Below are 12926 nucleotides of genomic sequence, written 5' to 3'. Positions count from 1 at the left end.
GAAGGGAATCATTGCCGGTCTAGCTGTACGAGACCCCTTGGGGACGAGTGACCATAACATGATAGAATTTTTATCAAGATGAAGAGTTAAGTAGTTGACTTGGAGATTAGGGTGCTGAATCTTAGTAAAGGAATGAGGATATGAGGCGTAAGTTGGCCTTGATAGATTGGGGAGAGTTACTTAAACGGATGACAGTGGATTGGCAATGGCACACATTCAAGAAACGCATGGGGGAACTGTAGCAACTGTTTATTCCCATCAGGCACAAGAGCAAAATGGATAAGAGCGCCAATCCACGGCTTACAAAGGAAATTACAGGGAGAAGCATACAGATTGGCCAAGAAAAATAATAGATCTGAGAACTGGAAGCAGTTGAGAGTTCAGCAAAGAACAACCATAGGATTGATTAAGTAGGGAACATACAGATTGACATTAAGAGTTTCTACATATACATGAAGAGAATGAGGTTGGTGAAGACAAATGTAGGTCCCCTACAGACAGAAACAGGGGAATGTATAATAAGACAAAGAAATGGCTGAGCAACTGAATACATACTTTGGTTCTGCCTTCACAAAAGATGCCAGAAATGTTGGTGAATACAAGATTTAGTGAGAGGGAAGAACTGAGGAAATCAATATTAGTAGAAAAATGGTGCTGAGCAAATTGATCGGATTGAAGGCAGATAAATCCCCAGATAATCTGCAGCCCAGTGTAGTTAAGGAAGTGGCTCTAGAAATAGTGGGTGCATTGCTGGTCACCTTCCAGGATTCTATAGACTCTGGGACAGTCCCTGCACATTGGAGGGTAACTAATGTCACTCCGATATTCAAAAAGGGAGGTAGAGAGAAAAAAGGGAATTGTAAAACAATAAGCTTAACATCAGTAATGGGGAAAATTCTTGAAACTAATAAGAACTTTATAGTGGAGCATTTAGAAAGCAGTGGCAGGATCAGACAGAGTCAGCATGGATTTATGAAGGGGAAATCATGCTTGACAAATCTGTTGGAATTCTTTGAAGATGTAATTAGTAGAGTTGACAAGGCGGAATCACTCGATGTAGTATATTTGGACTTTCAGAAAGTGTTTGACAAAGTCCCACAGAAATTATCGTGCAAGATTAAAGCATGGGATTGAGGGAAGTATACTGAAATGGATAGAAAACTGGTTGGCAGAGAGGAAACAAAGAGAAGGAATTAATGGGTGCTTTTCAAATTGGCAAGCAGTAACTAATGGGGTGCCACAAGGATTGGTGCTGAGACCCCAACTATTCGCAATATATATTAATGATTTGGATGAGGGAAGAAAATGTAACATCTCAAAGTTTACAGATGATACCAAGCTGGATTGGAGGGATCCTTCAGAATGATCTGGACAAGTTGGGTGAGTGGACAAATCAATGGCAGATGCAGTATAATTTGGATAAATGTGAAGTTATTCACTTGGAAGCAAAAAAAGGCAAACTGCTACTTGAATGGCTGTAAATTGGGAGAGAGTATGCAGGTGCTCTTGTGCACCAGTCACTGAAGGTAAGCATGCAGGTGCAGCAGGCAGGAAAGAAAGCAAATGGTATGTTGGTCTTCATTGCCACAGGCTTCGAGTACAGGAGCAAAGATGTGTTGTCACAATTATACAGGGCCTTGGTGAGGCCACACCTAGAGTATTGTGCGCAGTTTTGGTCTCTTTAATGAAGAATGATGTTCTTGCTCTCGAGGGAGTGCAGCGAAGGTTTACCAGATTGATTCCGGGGATGGTGGGAGTGATGTATAAAGAGAGATTGACTAGGTTACGATTGTTTTCATTGGAGTTCAGACGAACGAGGGGGATCTCACAAAGGCTTATAAAATTCTAACAGGACTAGATAGAGTAGATGCAGGGAGAATGTTCTGGATGGTGGGAGTCCAGAACCAGGGGTCACAGTCTGAGGATTCAGGATAGACCGTTTAGGAGAGGTGAGGAGACATTTCCTCATCAAGAGTGGTGAGGCTGTGAATTCATTACCACAGGAAATAGTTGACGCCAAAACATTGAAACTATTCAAGAGGCGGCTGGATATAGCACTTTGGGGCGAATGGGTTATGGGGAAAAAGCAGGATTAGGCTATTGAGTTGGACGATCAGCCACAATTGTGATGAACGGCGGAGCAGATCAAGGGCCAATGGCCTCCTCCTGATCCTATCTTCAATATTTCTATGTTTCCAGTCACTAAGGTGTGCACTATAACCATTTCTCAACAGAAACTCCAACCGGGAGGAGAGAAGCACAATCAAAAAAAGTTGATGTGAAAAGGAGAAGTAAAAATGCATGTAAACCTCAAACAATATCTAATAGATTTAACATGAAGCAACTTGCATTTAAACATTTAATCAACGCTAAGGTTCTTCATGGCACTCTTCATGATGCAGGTGAATGGAGGGGCTCAAGATGGACCTTTGAAGGATTCACAGTGAGGTGCAAATGGAAGCCATTGCTGTGATCAGACTGTGTTTTAGGTGGGTAAGTTAGGGACCAGGGCAGCATCACAGAGCTGGGAGACTGAGGAGAGGAATTAAAACAGAGAATACAGGAAACACTCAGCAGGTCTGGCAGCATCTGAGGAAAGAGTAACCGATACAGATAAGGTCAGACTGCTGAGTATTTCCAGCATTTTCTGTTCTTGATTTAGATTTCCAGCAACTGCAGTCCTCCACTTTTGTCACAGAGGAGAGTAGTGTGGTTAAGCATGACAAAGCTGCAGGTGTAGTCAGTCATAAGAGTCATACAGCACAGAAAAAGCCCTTTGGCCCATCGAGTCTGCAGTAAACATGGGCAGCACAGTGGCTCAGTGGTTAGCACTGCTGCCTCAGAGCTTCAGGGACTTGGGTTCAATTCTGGCCCTGGGTGACTGTCTGTGTGGAGTCTGCACATTCTCCCTGTGCGTGGGTTTCCTGTGGGTGCTGCGGTTTCCTCCCACAGTCCAAAAATGTACGGGTTAAGTGGATTGGACATGCTAAATTGCTCTTTAGTTTCCAAAAATGTGTTGGTTCGCAGGATTAGCAGGGTAAATATGTGGGGTTACAGGCTAGGAATAGGCAAGAGTCGGTGCAGACTCGATGGGCTGAATGGCTGCCTCCTGCACTGTAGGGATCCTATGATTAAAATAACTATCACTCAATATGCGCTAGTCCCATTTTCCTGTGCTTGTTCCATAATAATATTTCAAGTGCTCGTCCAAATATTTTTTTAAAGGTTGTAAGGTTTCCGGCCTCCACTACCTCCCCGGGCAGTGCATTCCAGATTCCCAACGCGCTCTGAGTGAAGTCTTTTTCCAGGCAGGGATAATGGTCCCAGTCACAGAGAATGCCGCTTATCAATTTGGTTATGGGTTGGGCAAAAATTAGATTGGAGAGTAGAGATTTGGGAAGCACCAACACACTCGTAGACTTTGCAGGGAGAAGAGAAGTCGGAAATGGAACAGGAGATTAGAAGGACAGAGGAGCTGAGCATGGATTTTCGAGAAGGGAGATTGATAATGGTTTTGGAATCAGTTAGAATGTTCCTCACAAGGACAGCATGAAAGGAGGCTGAGTGGCCAGACATGTTGTGAGAATGGAATCTAGGGAATAGGAGGTAGATCTCAAAGGAATGTACTCAGAGATGAAATGGAAGGAGTTGGAGTGTGTTGCACTGACAGAGGCGCCTCTCTGCTCTCTTGGATAGATATTAAAAAATCCCGTGGTACCATCTCAAAGAAGGGTAGTTCTTCGTGGACTATATTTATTCCTCAATCAACAACACCAAAAATGCTATTACATTGCTATTTGTTAGACTGGGTTTCCCATCTTACAACAGTGACTGCACTTCTACAGTACATCGGCTGTAAACTGCTTTGAGATATCCTGAGGTCGTGAACGGCGCTACCCAAATGCACATTATTTTCTTGGACACCGCAGAGCAGATGGTTGATAATAATGGACTAGTCTCACCTCCACAGCCAGGGCGTTTCGGCAGCATCATTCCAAGCCTGGAATTAGAAGATATGAATATTAATTCTTTTTTGGATTGGAATTTGATGTGAAAAACCCATGACATTATGGAGCCATTGATAAGATGCATAAGTTTAAAGTTTGCTACAATTTAAAAGTGTGGCAACTTAATTGTGAATTCCAGACAAATGTAGCCAATGAAGTTACTCTAAGCCGGCTTGAATATTTTTAACAGTAAGAAGTCTTACAACATCAGCAGTGCTCTGAAAGCTCGTGATTCCAAATAAACCTGTTGGACTTTAACCTGAGACTTCTTACGGTGCCCACCCCAGTCCAACACCACATCATGAATATTTTTAAGACAGAGGTGGTAAGCAAGGGGGGGGCGGGGGAGGTGATAGATTATCAGGGAGTAAGTGGGATGCAGATTTGAGGTTTCTGTCAGATCAGCAAGGATTTTATTAAGTGGCAAAGCAAGCTTGAGGGACTGAATGGCCTACTGCTGCTCACTGTGATAAAAGCTCAGTCCCTAATAAACCAGGGAAAGGTGCCTGGAAATCCTTCAGTCACAGGAGTTCCCAACATGAGTGGGTAAATGGTAAACTGCACGACTCTAATTTATCTCTATCCATCTTGAAAAGTTGCTAACTAATTTTCTGGTAATGGTTGCTGGTGGGACTTACTCAGCCTCCTAGCTGCTAATGCCCCGACCTGGAGCGAGGCCTTGCCGTTTTCAACGCTATAGCAATGACCTGAATTACTGTAACGTCTCAAAGTCATAGACGGGTCACGAAACACACCACAAGAGGAGTATATTAAACCAGGCATCAAGCTAAAGGAGGCGACAACAGGAAGGAACAACGAAAACCCTTTCAAGGTTAAATTTTAAAGTGGATATTAAAGGAAGAGGAGGAGGAGGCAAGGCAGAGAGTTTTGGAGATTTTCGGAAGCTAAGGCGTAAGAGTCTGAAAGCACAGCTGCCAATGATGGGGCAAAGTGAGTTTGAGGTACACCACAGGAGAGGAGAGCTCGGACTGGAACTCAGCGACAGGTTGGGGAGAGATCACAGATGCTTCTCTGCACAATGATAAGTATTTAAAATTTGGGTGTTTGGAGACAGAAATTCCATGTAGATCAGCCAGGTCAGGGGTGACGGATAAGCAAGGCTCAGTGTGGGATGGGATGCGATACAGGCAGACCATTCTGATTAAGTTAAGCCAGTAGAGCTGTGAAATAGTCAAGTCAGGTGGTGAAAAAGGATAGTCGAGGGTTTCAGCAGCAGATAGGCTAAGGTAGGGGTACAGCTAGGTGATATTATAGAGATTTGGTTTGATTTATTATTGTTACATGTATTGGGATAAAGTGAAAATATTGTTTCTTGTGCACTATACAGACAACACATACCGTTCATAGAGTACATAGGGGGAAGAGGAGATGGTGCAGAATATAGTGTAACAGACATAGCTAGGCTGTAGAGAAAGATCGACTTAATGTGTGGTAAGTCTATTCAAACGTCTGATGGCAGCAGAGAAGAAGCTGTTTTGAATAATTCTTTATGATGGAGTGCACAGAAGATCCAAATGTTGATCTGGGTTCAAGTCAGGGCTCTAGGGAGTAGATGAGGACATGAGGTGGCGTGGATGGGGCAGGGTGTGTGTATGGGTGAGGGGGTGCATGAGGTGAGGACTGGCAGGCCTTTCTGTTTTTCTTTTAACTGGGACAATTTCCCACAACATCGGGAGGCAGGCCTTTTAAACAGCTTGCCTGGGCACCTAATAGCTTCTATTAGGCTGCCTGTGAACCATTTCCCAGGTTGACTGGCTCTACTCCCACCCATACACTCCCACAAGGGAATCCCATCCTTGAAGACACTTCCCCCAAGGTCAGTGGGATGAGCTGGGAATTTTCACTACTCCCACTACATGCCACCAGGATGAAAATCTAGGCCGAACAGTCTGAGAACACAAAGGGTTCAAGAGAGATGGTGTATAGGTAAATGAACAGCAACAGATTGTCTGAGATGCCAGGGCTATAAACATATAGATAATATTGGAACCAAACTGAATTGGCCCAACCAGCAGTACAATGAGGGAGAGTAGAGGGGGACATTGCGACTGACTGTGTCAAAATGCACAGATAGGTCAAGTAAGATGAATGTGCCACCAGCACAGGCACCGAGATATTGGTTAGCAAGAGAGAGCTGAAGAGGAGCAGGCAGTGAGAGTGCAGGGCCTGCAACAATTCTGTACAACGCAGCAATCCCTTCCCCGGCCTCAGATTCTAAAGAGTTAAAGTTTATTTATTAGTATCACAAGTAGACTTACATTCACGCTGCAATGACGTTACTGTGAAAACCCTCTAGTCACCACACTTTGGCACCTATTCGTGTACACTGAGGGAAAATTTAGCATGGTCAATGCACCTAGCACGTCTTTGGAATGTGGGAGGAAACCGGAGCACCCAGAGGAAACCCATGCAGTCACAGGGAGGACATGCAGACTCCAAACAGACAGTGACCCAAGCTGGGAATCTTGGGAAATCCCCAGCTCAGCCCACCGACCTCAGGAGGAAGTGTCTTCAAGGATGGGGTTCCCTTGTGGGGGTGTATGGGTGGGAGTAGAGCCAGTCGACCTGGGAAACGGTTCACAGGCAGCCTGATAGGAGCTACCAGGTGCCCAGGCAAGCTGTTTAAAAGGCCCGCCTCCCGGTGTTGTGGGAAATTGTCCCAGTTAAAAGAAAAACAGGGAGGCCTGCCAGTCCTCACCTCATGCACCCCCTCACCCACACACACACACACCCTGCGTGATCCAAGCCACCTCATGTCCTCATCTACTCCCTAGAGCCCTGACTTGAACCCAGATCTACATTTGGATCCTGTATGCATTCCATCTTAAAGAATTATGCAAAACAGCTTCTTCTCTGCTGCCATCAGACTTTTGAATAGACTTACCACATATTAAGTCGATCTTTCTCTACAGCCTAGCTACGTCTGTTACAACATATTCTGCACCCTCTCCTTCTCTTTCCCCTGTATACTCTGTGAACGGTATGTGTGTCCCTAGCGCTGTGAGGCAGCAGTGCTAACCACTGTGCTGCGTCTCATGCTAACAATTCATCCAGATCTTTGCTGGCTTGGACTGGGTTCAATGCAATCTCCATTCAACTGAGGAACTATTCCCTTTAGATGCATTTTTATTATTGATATTTGCAGTTTCATTGAACCATAGAATCCCTGCAGCAAGAATGAGGCCCTTCGGTCCATTAAGTCTGCACCAACTCTCTGACAGAGCATCTTACCCACGCCATATCCCTGTAATCCCACATATTTATATCACTAATCCCAATTTACACATCTTTGGACACCAAGGGGCAATTTATCTAGCCAATCAACCTAACCAGCACATCTTTGCACAGTGGGAGGAAACCGGAGCACCCAGAGGAAACCCAAACAGACACAGTCAATCCCTAAAGCCAGAATTGAACCTGGGTCCCTGGTGCTGTGAGGCAGCAGTGCCAGCGTAAGGACCTTTTCTATGCAACAATCTCCCATCTATGGCCTCGTAAATATGGTAAGAAGTCTTACAACACCAGGTTGAAGTCCAGCAGGTTTATTTGGTAGCAAACGGCACTAGCTTTCAGAGCGCTTGCTGCCCCTTCATCAGGTGAGTGTCTGACGAAGGGGCAGCAAGCACTCCGAAAGCTAGTGGCTTTTGCCACCAAATAAACCTGTTACATTTCAACCTGGTGTTGTGAGACTTCTTACTGTGTTTACCCCAGTCCAACGCCAGCATCTCTACATCACTCGTAAATATGGAATAGATTCCAATTGGCCACAAAAAAAAGGAATTTTGCACTGATCCCAAAGTTTTAAATTTTAAGTTTAAATTTACAGTTAAAAGTTAATTTATTAATGTCACATGTAGGCTTACGTTAATGCTGCAGTGAAATTATTGTGAAAATCCCCTAGTTGCCACACTCAGGCAACTGTTCGGATACAATGCACCTAACAAGCATGTCTTTTGGAGTGTGGGAGGAAACCAGAGCACCTGGGGGCAACCCACACAGATACAGGGAGAATGTGCAAACTCTGCACAGACAGTGACCGGAGCTGGGAATTGAACCCAGGTCCTTGGCACTGTGAGGTAGCAGTGCTAAAGCACTGTGCTGCCATACCTTGGGAGGATTGGTGGAAAATATAACTGGGTTTTTTTGACTGGGTATATTTCTTGAAAAGGCTATTTACTCTGGAACCCTGCCTTATTTAGGCTGTAGATCAAGAAGCTGAATGAACAGATTATATCAGGCAGAATCTCTTTCTGGAGGGAACTCGTGTGTTTAGTGGTACAGAGATTTAGCATTAAGTAATCTCGATTTGAGTCTGCTATGTGCTCGGTGGGGAGGATCCCTGCTGACTGCTATAGCGCAGTTTACTCTTTCTAAATCAGTGTCGGGCCAACTTCCCTCTCCGGCCATTCATTTACCTGGTTCACCTGAGCAGCCCGTCTCAGATCATCGGCCTCCAGCTGAGTGAAGATGTGGATCAGAGAGTCCCGAGTGAGGACAGGAGCCGGATTGCTCTCCATCCCAGCCGGATCCCTCAAGCTGAACACTTTCTCAGTGAATCTTCCGTTGGAGCAGAGCCACACAAACTCTGACCTTCCTCTGCTCTATGGCATCTCGAAAGGCACAAAATACAAAAAGATAAAACGTTCAAGCCTTCGAGCCCACACATCAAATCAAGAAAGTGGTCAATTCTAGAAATCCAAGCTGCAAATATTCCAAAGCCAGTGGTTTGAGATTATTGCCTTAACCCCGTTGATAGCTCTCTGCACTCTCTATCGGAAGGATGGCCCCACTCCAGATATGTGGGCAGATCCAGTGCACCAGAGTTGCTCTCCTTCAAGTTAAGAGGTTAAACCGATATATTTCTCAGTTCAAAGTGACTTTTGTCACTGAACAGTCATGTACTTGGTCAATGAATACATGGTGCAGTTTTTAAAAGAAAGAATCGAAATAACGAGAATTTTATGGGCTAACATGATCTATGACCTCAAACGAGTTAGAATCCCTGCAGTGCAGAAGGGGGCCATTCGGCCCATCGAGTGTATACCAACTCAAGGACAGTCTTATCCAGGTCTCACTGACAGTCTATCTTACCCAGGCCTGCTTCCGACCCTATTCCCCTAACCCCACACATTTACCATGGCTAATCATAGAATCCCTACCATGCAGAAGGATGCCATTCGGCCCATTGTGTTTGCACCAACAACAATCTCACCCAGGCCCTATTCCTTTAACCCCTCATATTTATCCGGCTAATTCCCCTGACAATAGGGTTAATTTAGCATAATCAATGAACCTAACCCACACATCTTTGGAGTGTGGGAGGAAACCAGAGCACCCGGAGGAAACCCACACAGACATGGGGAGAACGTGCAAACTCCAGACAGACAGTGACCCAAGGCCAGAACTGAACCTGGGTCCCTGGCGCTGTGAGGCAGCAGTGCTAACGACTGTGCCACCACAGCGTTCTGGTGAGGTTTCTGCATTTCACATGTTATTTTACATAGCTTAATTATCAGTAAAATAATCTAATTGGTCATTTATCATGTTTAGAGCAGTGGTTCTCAAAGTGGAGCCTGTAGAAACATGAAAGTCAGCAAGTCTTTCTGGGTTGCGGGGGGGGGGGGGGGGGGGGGGGGTGCGAGGGGTGGTTTGTTGGTGGATCTGTAATATAACGTGAATGCAATTTGTTTCTGAATTGGTGCAGGTCAGGCGAATGCTGCTGACTGTTTGAGTTGCTGGTGATGTTCGGATGCCATAAATACTCTAAAATGGATTTAATGGGCTGAATAGTCTCCTTTTGTGTCATAATGACTCTGTCATGGGGTACAGTGGCAGAGTGATTAGCACTGCTGCCTCATAGCGTCGGGATCCAGGTTCACTTCCGACATTGGGTGACTGTGTGGAGTTTGCTCGTTCTCCCTCTCTCTGTGTGGGTTTCCCCGGGTGCTCTGGTCTCCTCCCACAGTGCAAAGATGTGCAGGTTAGGTGGACTGGCCATGATTGTCCATTAGTGTTCCAAGATATATATAGGTTAGGGGGATTAGCGGGGTAAAACACCTTTGGTTACGGGGATAGGGTTACAGGGATTAGGGCTTAGGTAAGAATCGATGCAGACTCGAAGGGCTGAATGGCCTCCTTCTGCACTGTAGGGATTCTATCATTCTATTTTATGATTCAGTGATGAGGAGGTGGTAGCACAATGGTACTGTCACCAGTCTGGTAATCCATAGGCCCAGGCTATTGCCCTGGGGACGTGGGTTCAAATCCCTGCATGGCAGCTGTTGGAATTGAAAATCAATTCATAAAACAATACATAATATAAAGTCTCAGTAATCACCACCATGACAACAATTGTTGCTTGAAAAAGTCTGAATCTGGGCAGCATGGTGGCACAGTGGTTAGCGGTGCTGTCTCACAGCTCCAGGGATCTGGGTTCAATTCCCGGCTTGGGTCACTGTCTGTGTGGAGTTTGCATGTTCTCCCTGTGTCTGCATGGGTTTCTTCCAGGTGCTCTGGTTTCCTCCCACAGTCCAAAGATGTGCTGGTTAAGTGCATTGGCCATGCTGAATTGCCCCTTAGTGTCCCGGGATGCATAGATTAGAGGGATTAGTGGGGTATATACATGGGATTACGGGGATGGGGCCCAGGTGAGATTGTTGTTGGTGCAGACACGATGGGCCGAATGGCTTTCTTCTGCTCTGTAGGGATCCTATGATTCAACAATTGATCTCTGACATCCTTCAGGGAAGCAAATCAGTGTCTTTACCCAGTCTGGCCTATGCAAAGTGAATGACTCTTAACTCTGTTTCAAAAGGTCAGATAGGGATAGGCAATACTTGCAGGCCTTGTGAGAGATGTTCACAGTCCATGAAAGAATATAGAGAAGAAAAGATGCAAATCAATAAACCAATAAATAGCTGAGGGGGTGGGAAAAGTCTGGAAACACTCAGCGGGTTGTTCAGCGAGTTGGCACGTGGTAGAGGATAACATTGGAAATGATGTCAGTGTCCCAACAGGAGACACCAGGCCTAATGCCACTCCAGATGGAGTAGGGGTTGCTGTACACTGAGATATTTGGAAGGAATATTGTTGAACCTGGAGGATTATCTTTCAGCTGAAGGGAGCGTAAAAGTTTTCAAATCAACAATCACATTATTGTTCACTACATTGACCAAATTTCACTCAAATCATTAATAAGACACTAGTGAACACGTTCCAAAATGTAAATGTGCAAGGAGTTTCATTAAATTTGTATTGTAATTTAGGTGAGTGAAGGGGATTCATGTTTACAGTCTTTTGTAAAGTGGATCTTCAACCACAAGTTTTAGAATCGCTGTTTTAGAACAATGAAAATAAGAAATAGAAGCAGTAGTGGATCATTCAGCCTATTGAGCCTGTTCTGTCATTCCATAAGGTCATGACTTATCTCCTCCCTCAATCCATTAATTCCATTATCCTTTCATTTCCTTAGTACCCAACAACCTATTGATTTCAATCTTCAATATAGTCAATGGCTGATCATTCACAGCTCTCAGAGGTGAAGAATTCCAGAGATTCACAATCCTTTGAGTGAAGAACATTCTCCTCATCTGATTCTGAGATGATGAGCCGTGGCTCTAAACTTTGCAGCCAGGGGAGGCATCTTCCCAGCATTATGTCAAATCCATAGAATCCGTCGAATTTCAACAACGCAGAAAGAGGCCAGTCAGCCCATCAAGTCTGCACTCACCCTATGAAACAGCACTCTATCTACTCACCCTTTCCCCATAACCCTGCGCATTGATCATGGCCAATCCAGCTAACCTACACATTTGTTGGACACTCAGGGTCAATTTAGCAAGGCCAATGCACCTAACCTGCACAACTTTGGACTGTGGGAAGAAACCAGAGCACCTGGGGAAAGCCACGTAGACACAGGGGGAAACGTGCAAACTCCACATAGACAGTGATCCAAAGTTGGAATTGATCCCAGATCGCTGGTGCTGTGAGGCAGCAGTGCTAACCACTGTGCTACCGTGCCACCCCAAGTCCCTGATGGATTTTGTAAGTTTAAATTGGATTGCCTCCCATTTCCCTAAATTCTCAGGTAGATAGACATAGTTTTCCTGGATAATCCCCTCATCCCTGGAGTCAGTCGAGTGAACATTTGTTGCACTCGCTTCCAGGCAAACATATCTTTCCTTCAGAAAAGGGACCAAACAGAGCATTTCATGTGTGGTCTCATCATGGCTTGAAGATTTCTTTACATTCCAATCTCTTTGTATTAAAGGCTAATGTACCATTTTCTTTCTTAACTGCTGTACATGCTTATTAACCTTATGTGATTTGTGTACAAGGACACTCGGGTTTCCCTGAATACCAACACTTTCCAGTTTCTCGCACTTAAGAAATGTTACACTTTTATTTTTCCTAATAGAGTGGATAAGTGAACATTTCCCTACATTATATTCTACCTGCATTGCTCACTCACACAGTCTGTCTATATCCTTTTGCAAACATCTTCATCTTCCTTCCAGTTTAATTTCCCACCTAATTTTACAAGGTCAGCAAATCTGGACATTCAGTCTCCACATCCAAGTAATTGATATAGATTGTAAATAACTGAACCCCAAGGACTGATCAATGTGCTATTCCACTGGTAACAGCTGATATTTCAAAAGTGACCCATTTACTCCTTTTGTTTTCTGTCCGTTAAATCTTTAATCCATTACCCAAATCCCATGTGTCCTAACTTTGCGCAATAACCTCCTATGTGGCACCTTATCGAATGTCAGTGAAGGCTGACATCTGACATGGGTGCTGAAGTCCTATGTGATCTGACTCTATAAGCATTTTTTAATGGCGTATTCTCTCCCCGAATCAATATTAAGATAAATTGAGCTATCCGGTAGCTCTGAT

General features: G+C 44.7%; 1 protein-coding gene across 1 annotated transcript in view; it reads right to left on the bottom strand.

The window, feature by feature from the left end:
- The window catches only part of fbxw12 (F-box and WD repeat domain containing 12), a 33280-nt gene extending 24477 nt beyond the window's left edge, over positions 1 to 8803 (bottom strand). Inside the window, exons 1-2 of the mRNA XM_080182304.1 lie at positions 8444 to 8803; positions 3963 to 4000 (exon numbers count right to left, since the gene is read on the bottom strand). Coding sequence (XP_080038430.1) covers positions 3963 to 4000; positions 8444 to 8545 — 140 coding nt within the window. The 5' untranslated portion in view covers positions 8546 to 8803. The remainder of the gene's footprint in view (positions 1 to 3962; positions 4001 to 8443) is intronic.
- Between the last annotated feature and the right edge of the window lie 4123 nt (positions 8804 to 12926).

Source organism: Carcharhinus amblyrhynchos, chromosome 3, assembly GCF_965287045.1.
Source record: "Carcharhinus amblyrhynchos chromosome 3, sCarAmb.v2.hapA, whole genome shotgun sequence".
NCBI classification, from domain to species: Eukaryota; Metazoa; Chordata; class Chondrichthyes; order Carcharhiniformes; family Carcharhinidae; genus Carcharhinus; species Carcharhinus amblyrhynchos.
This window is presented reverse-complemented; position numbering and strand designations above follow the sequence as displayed.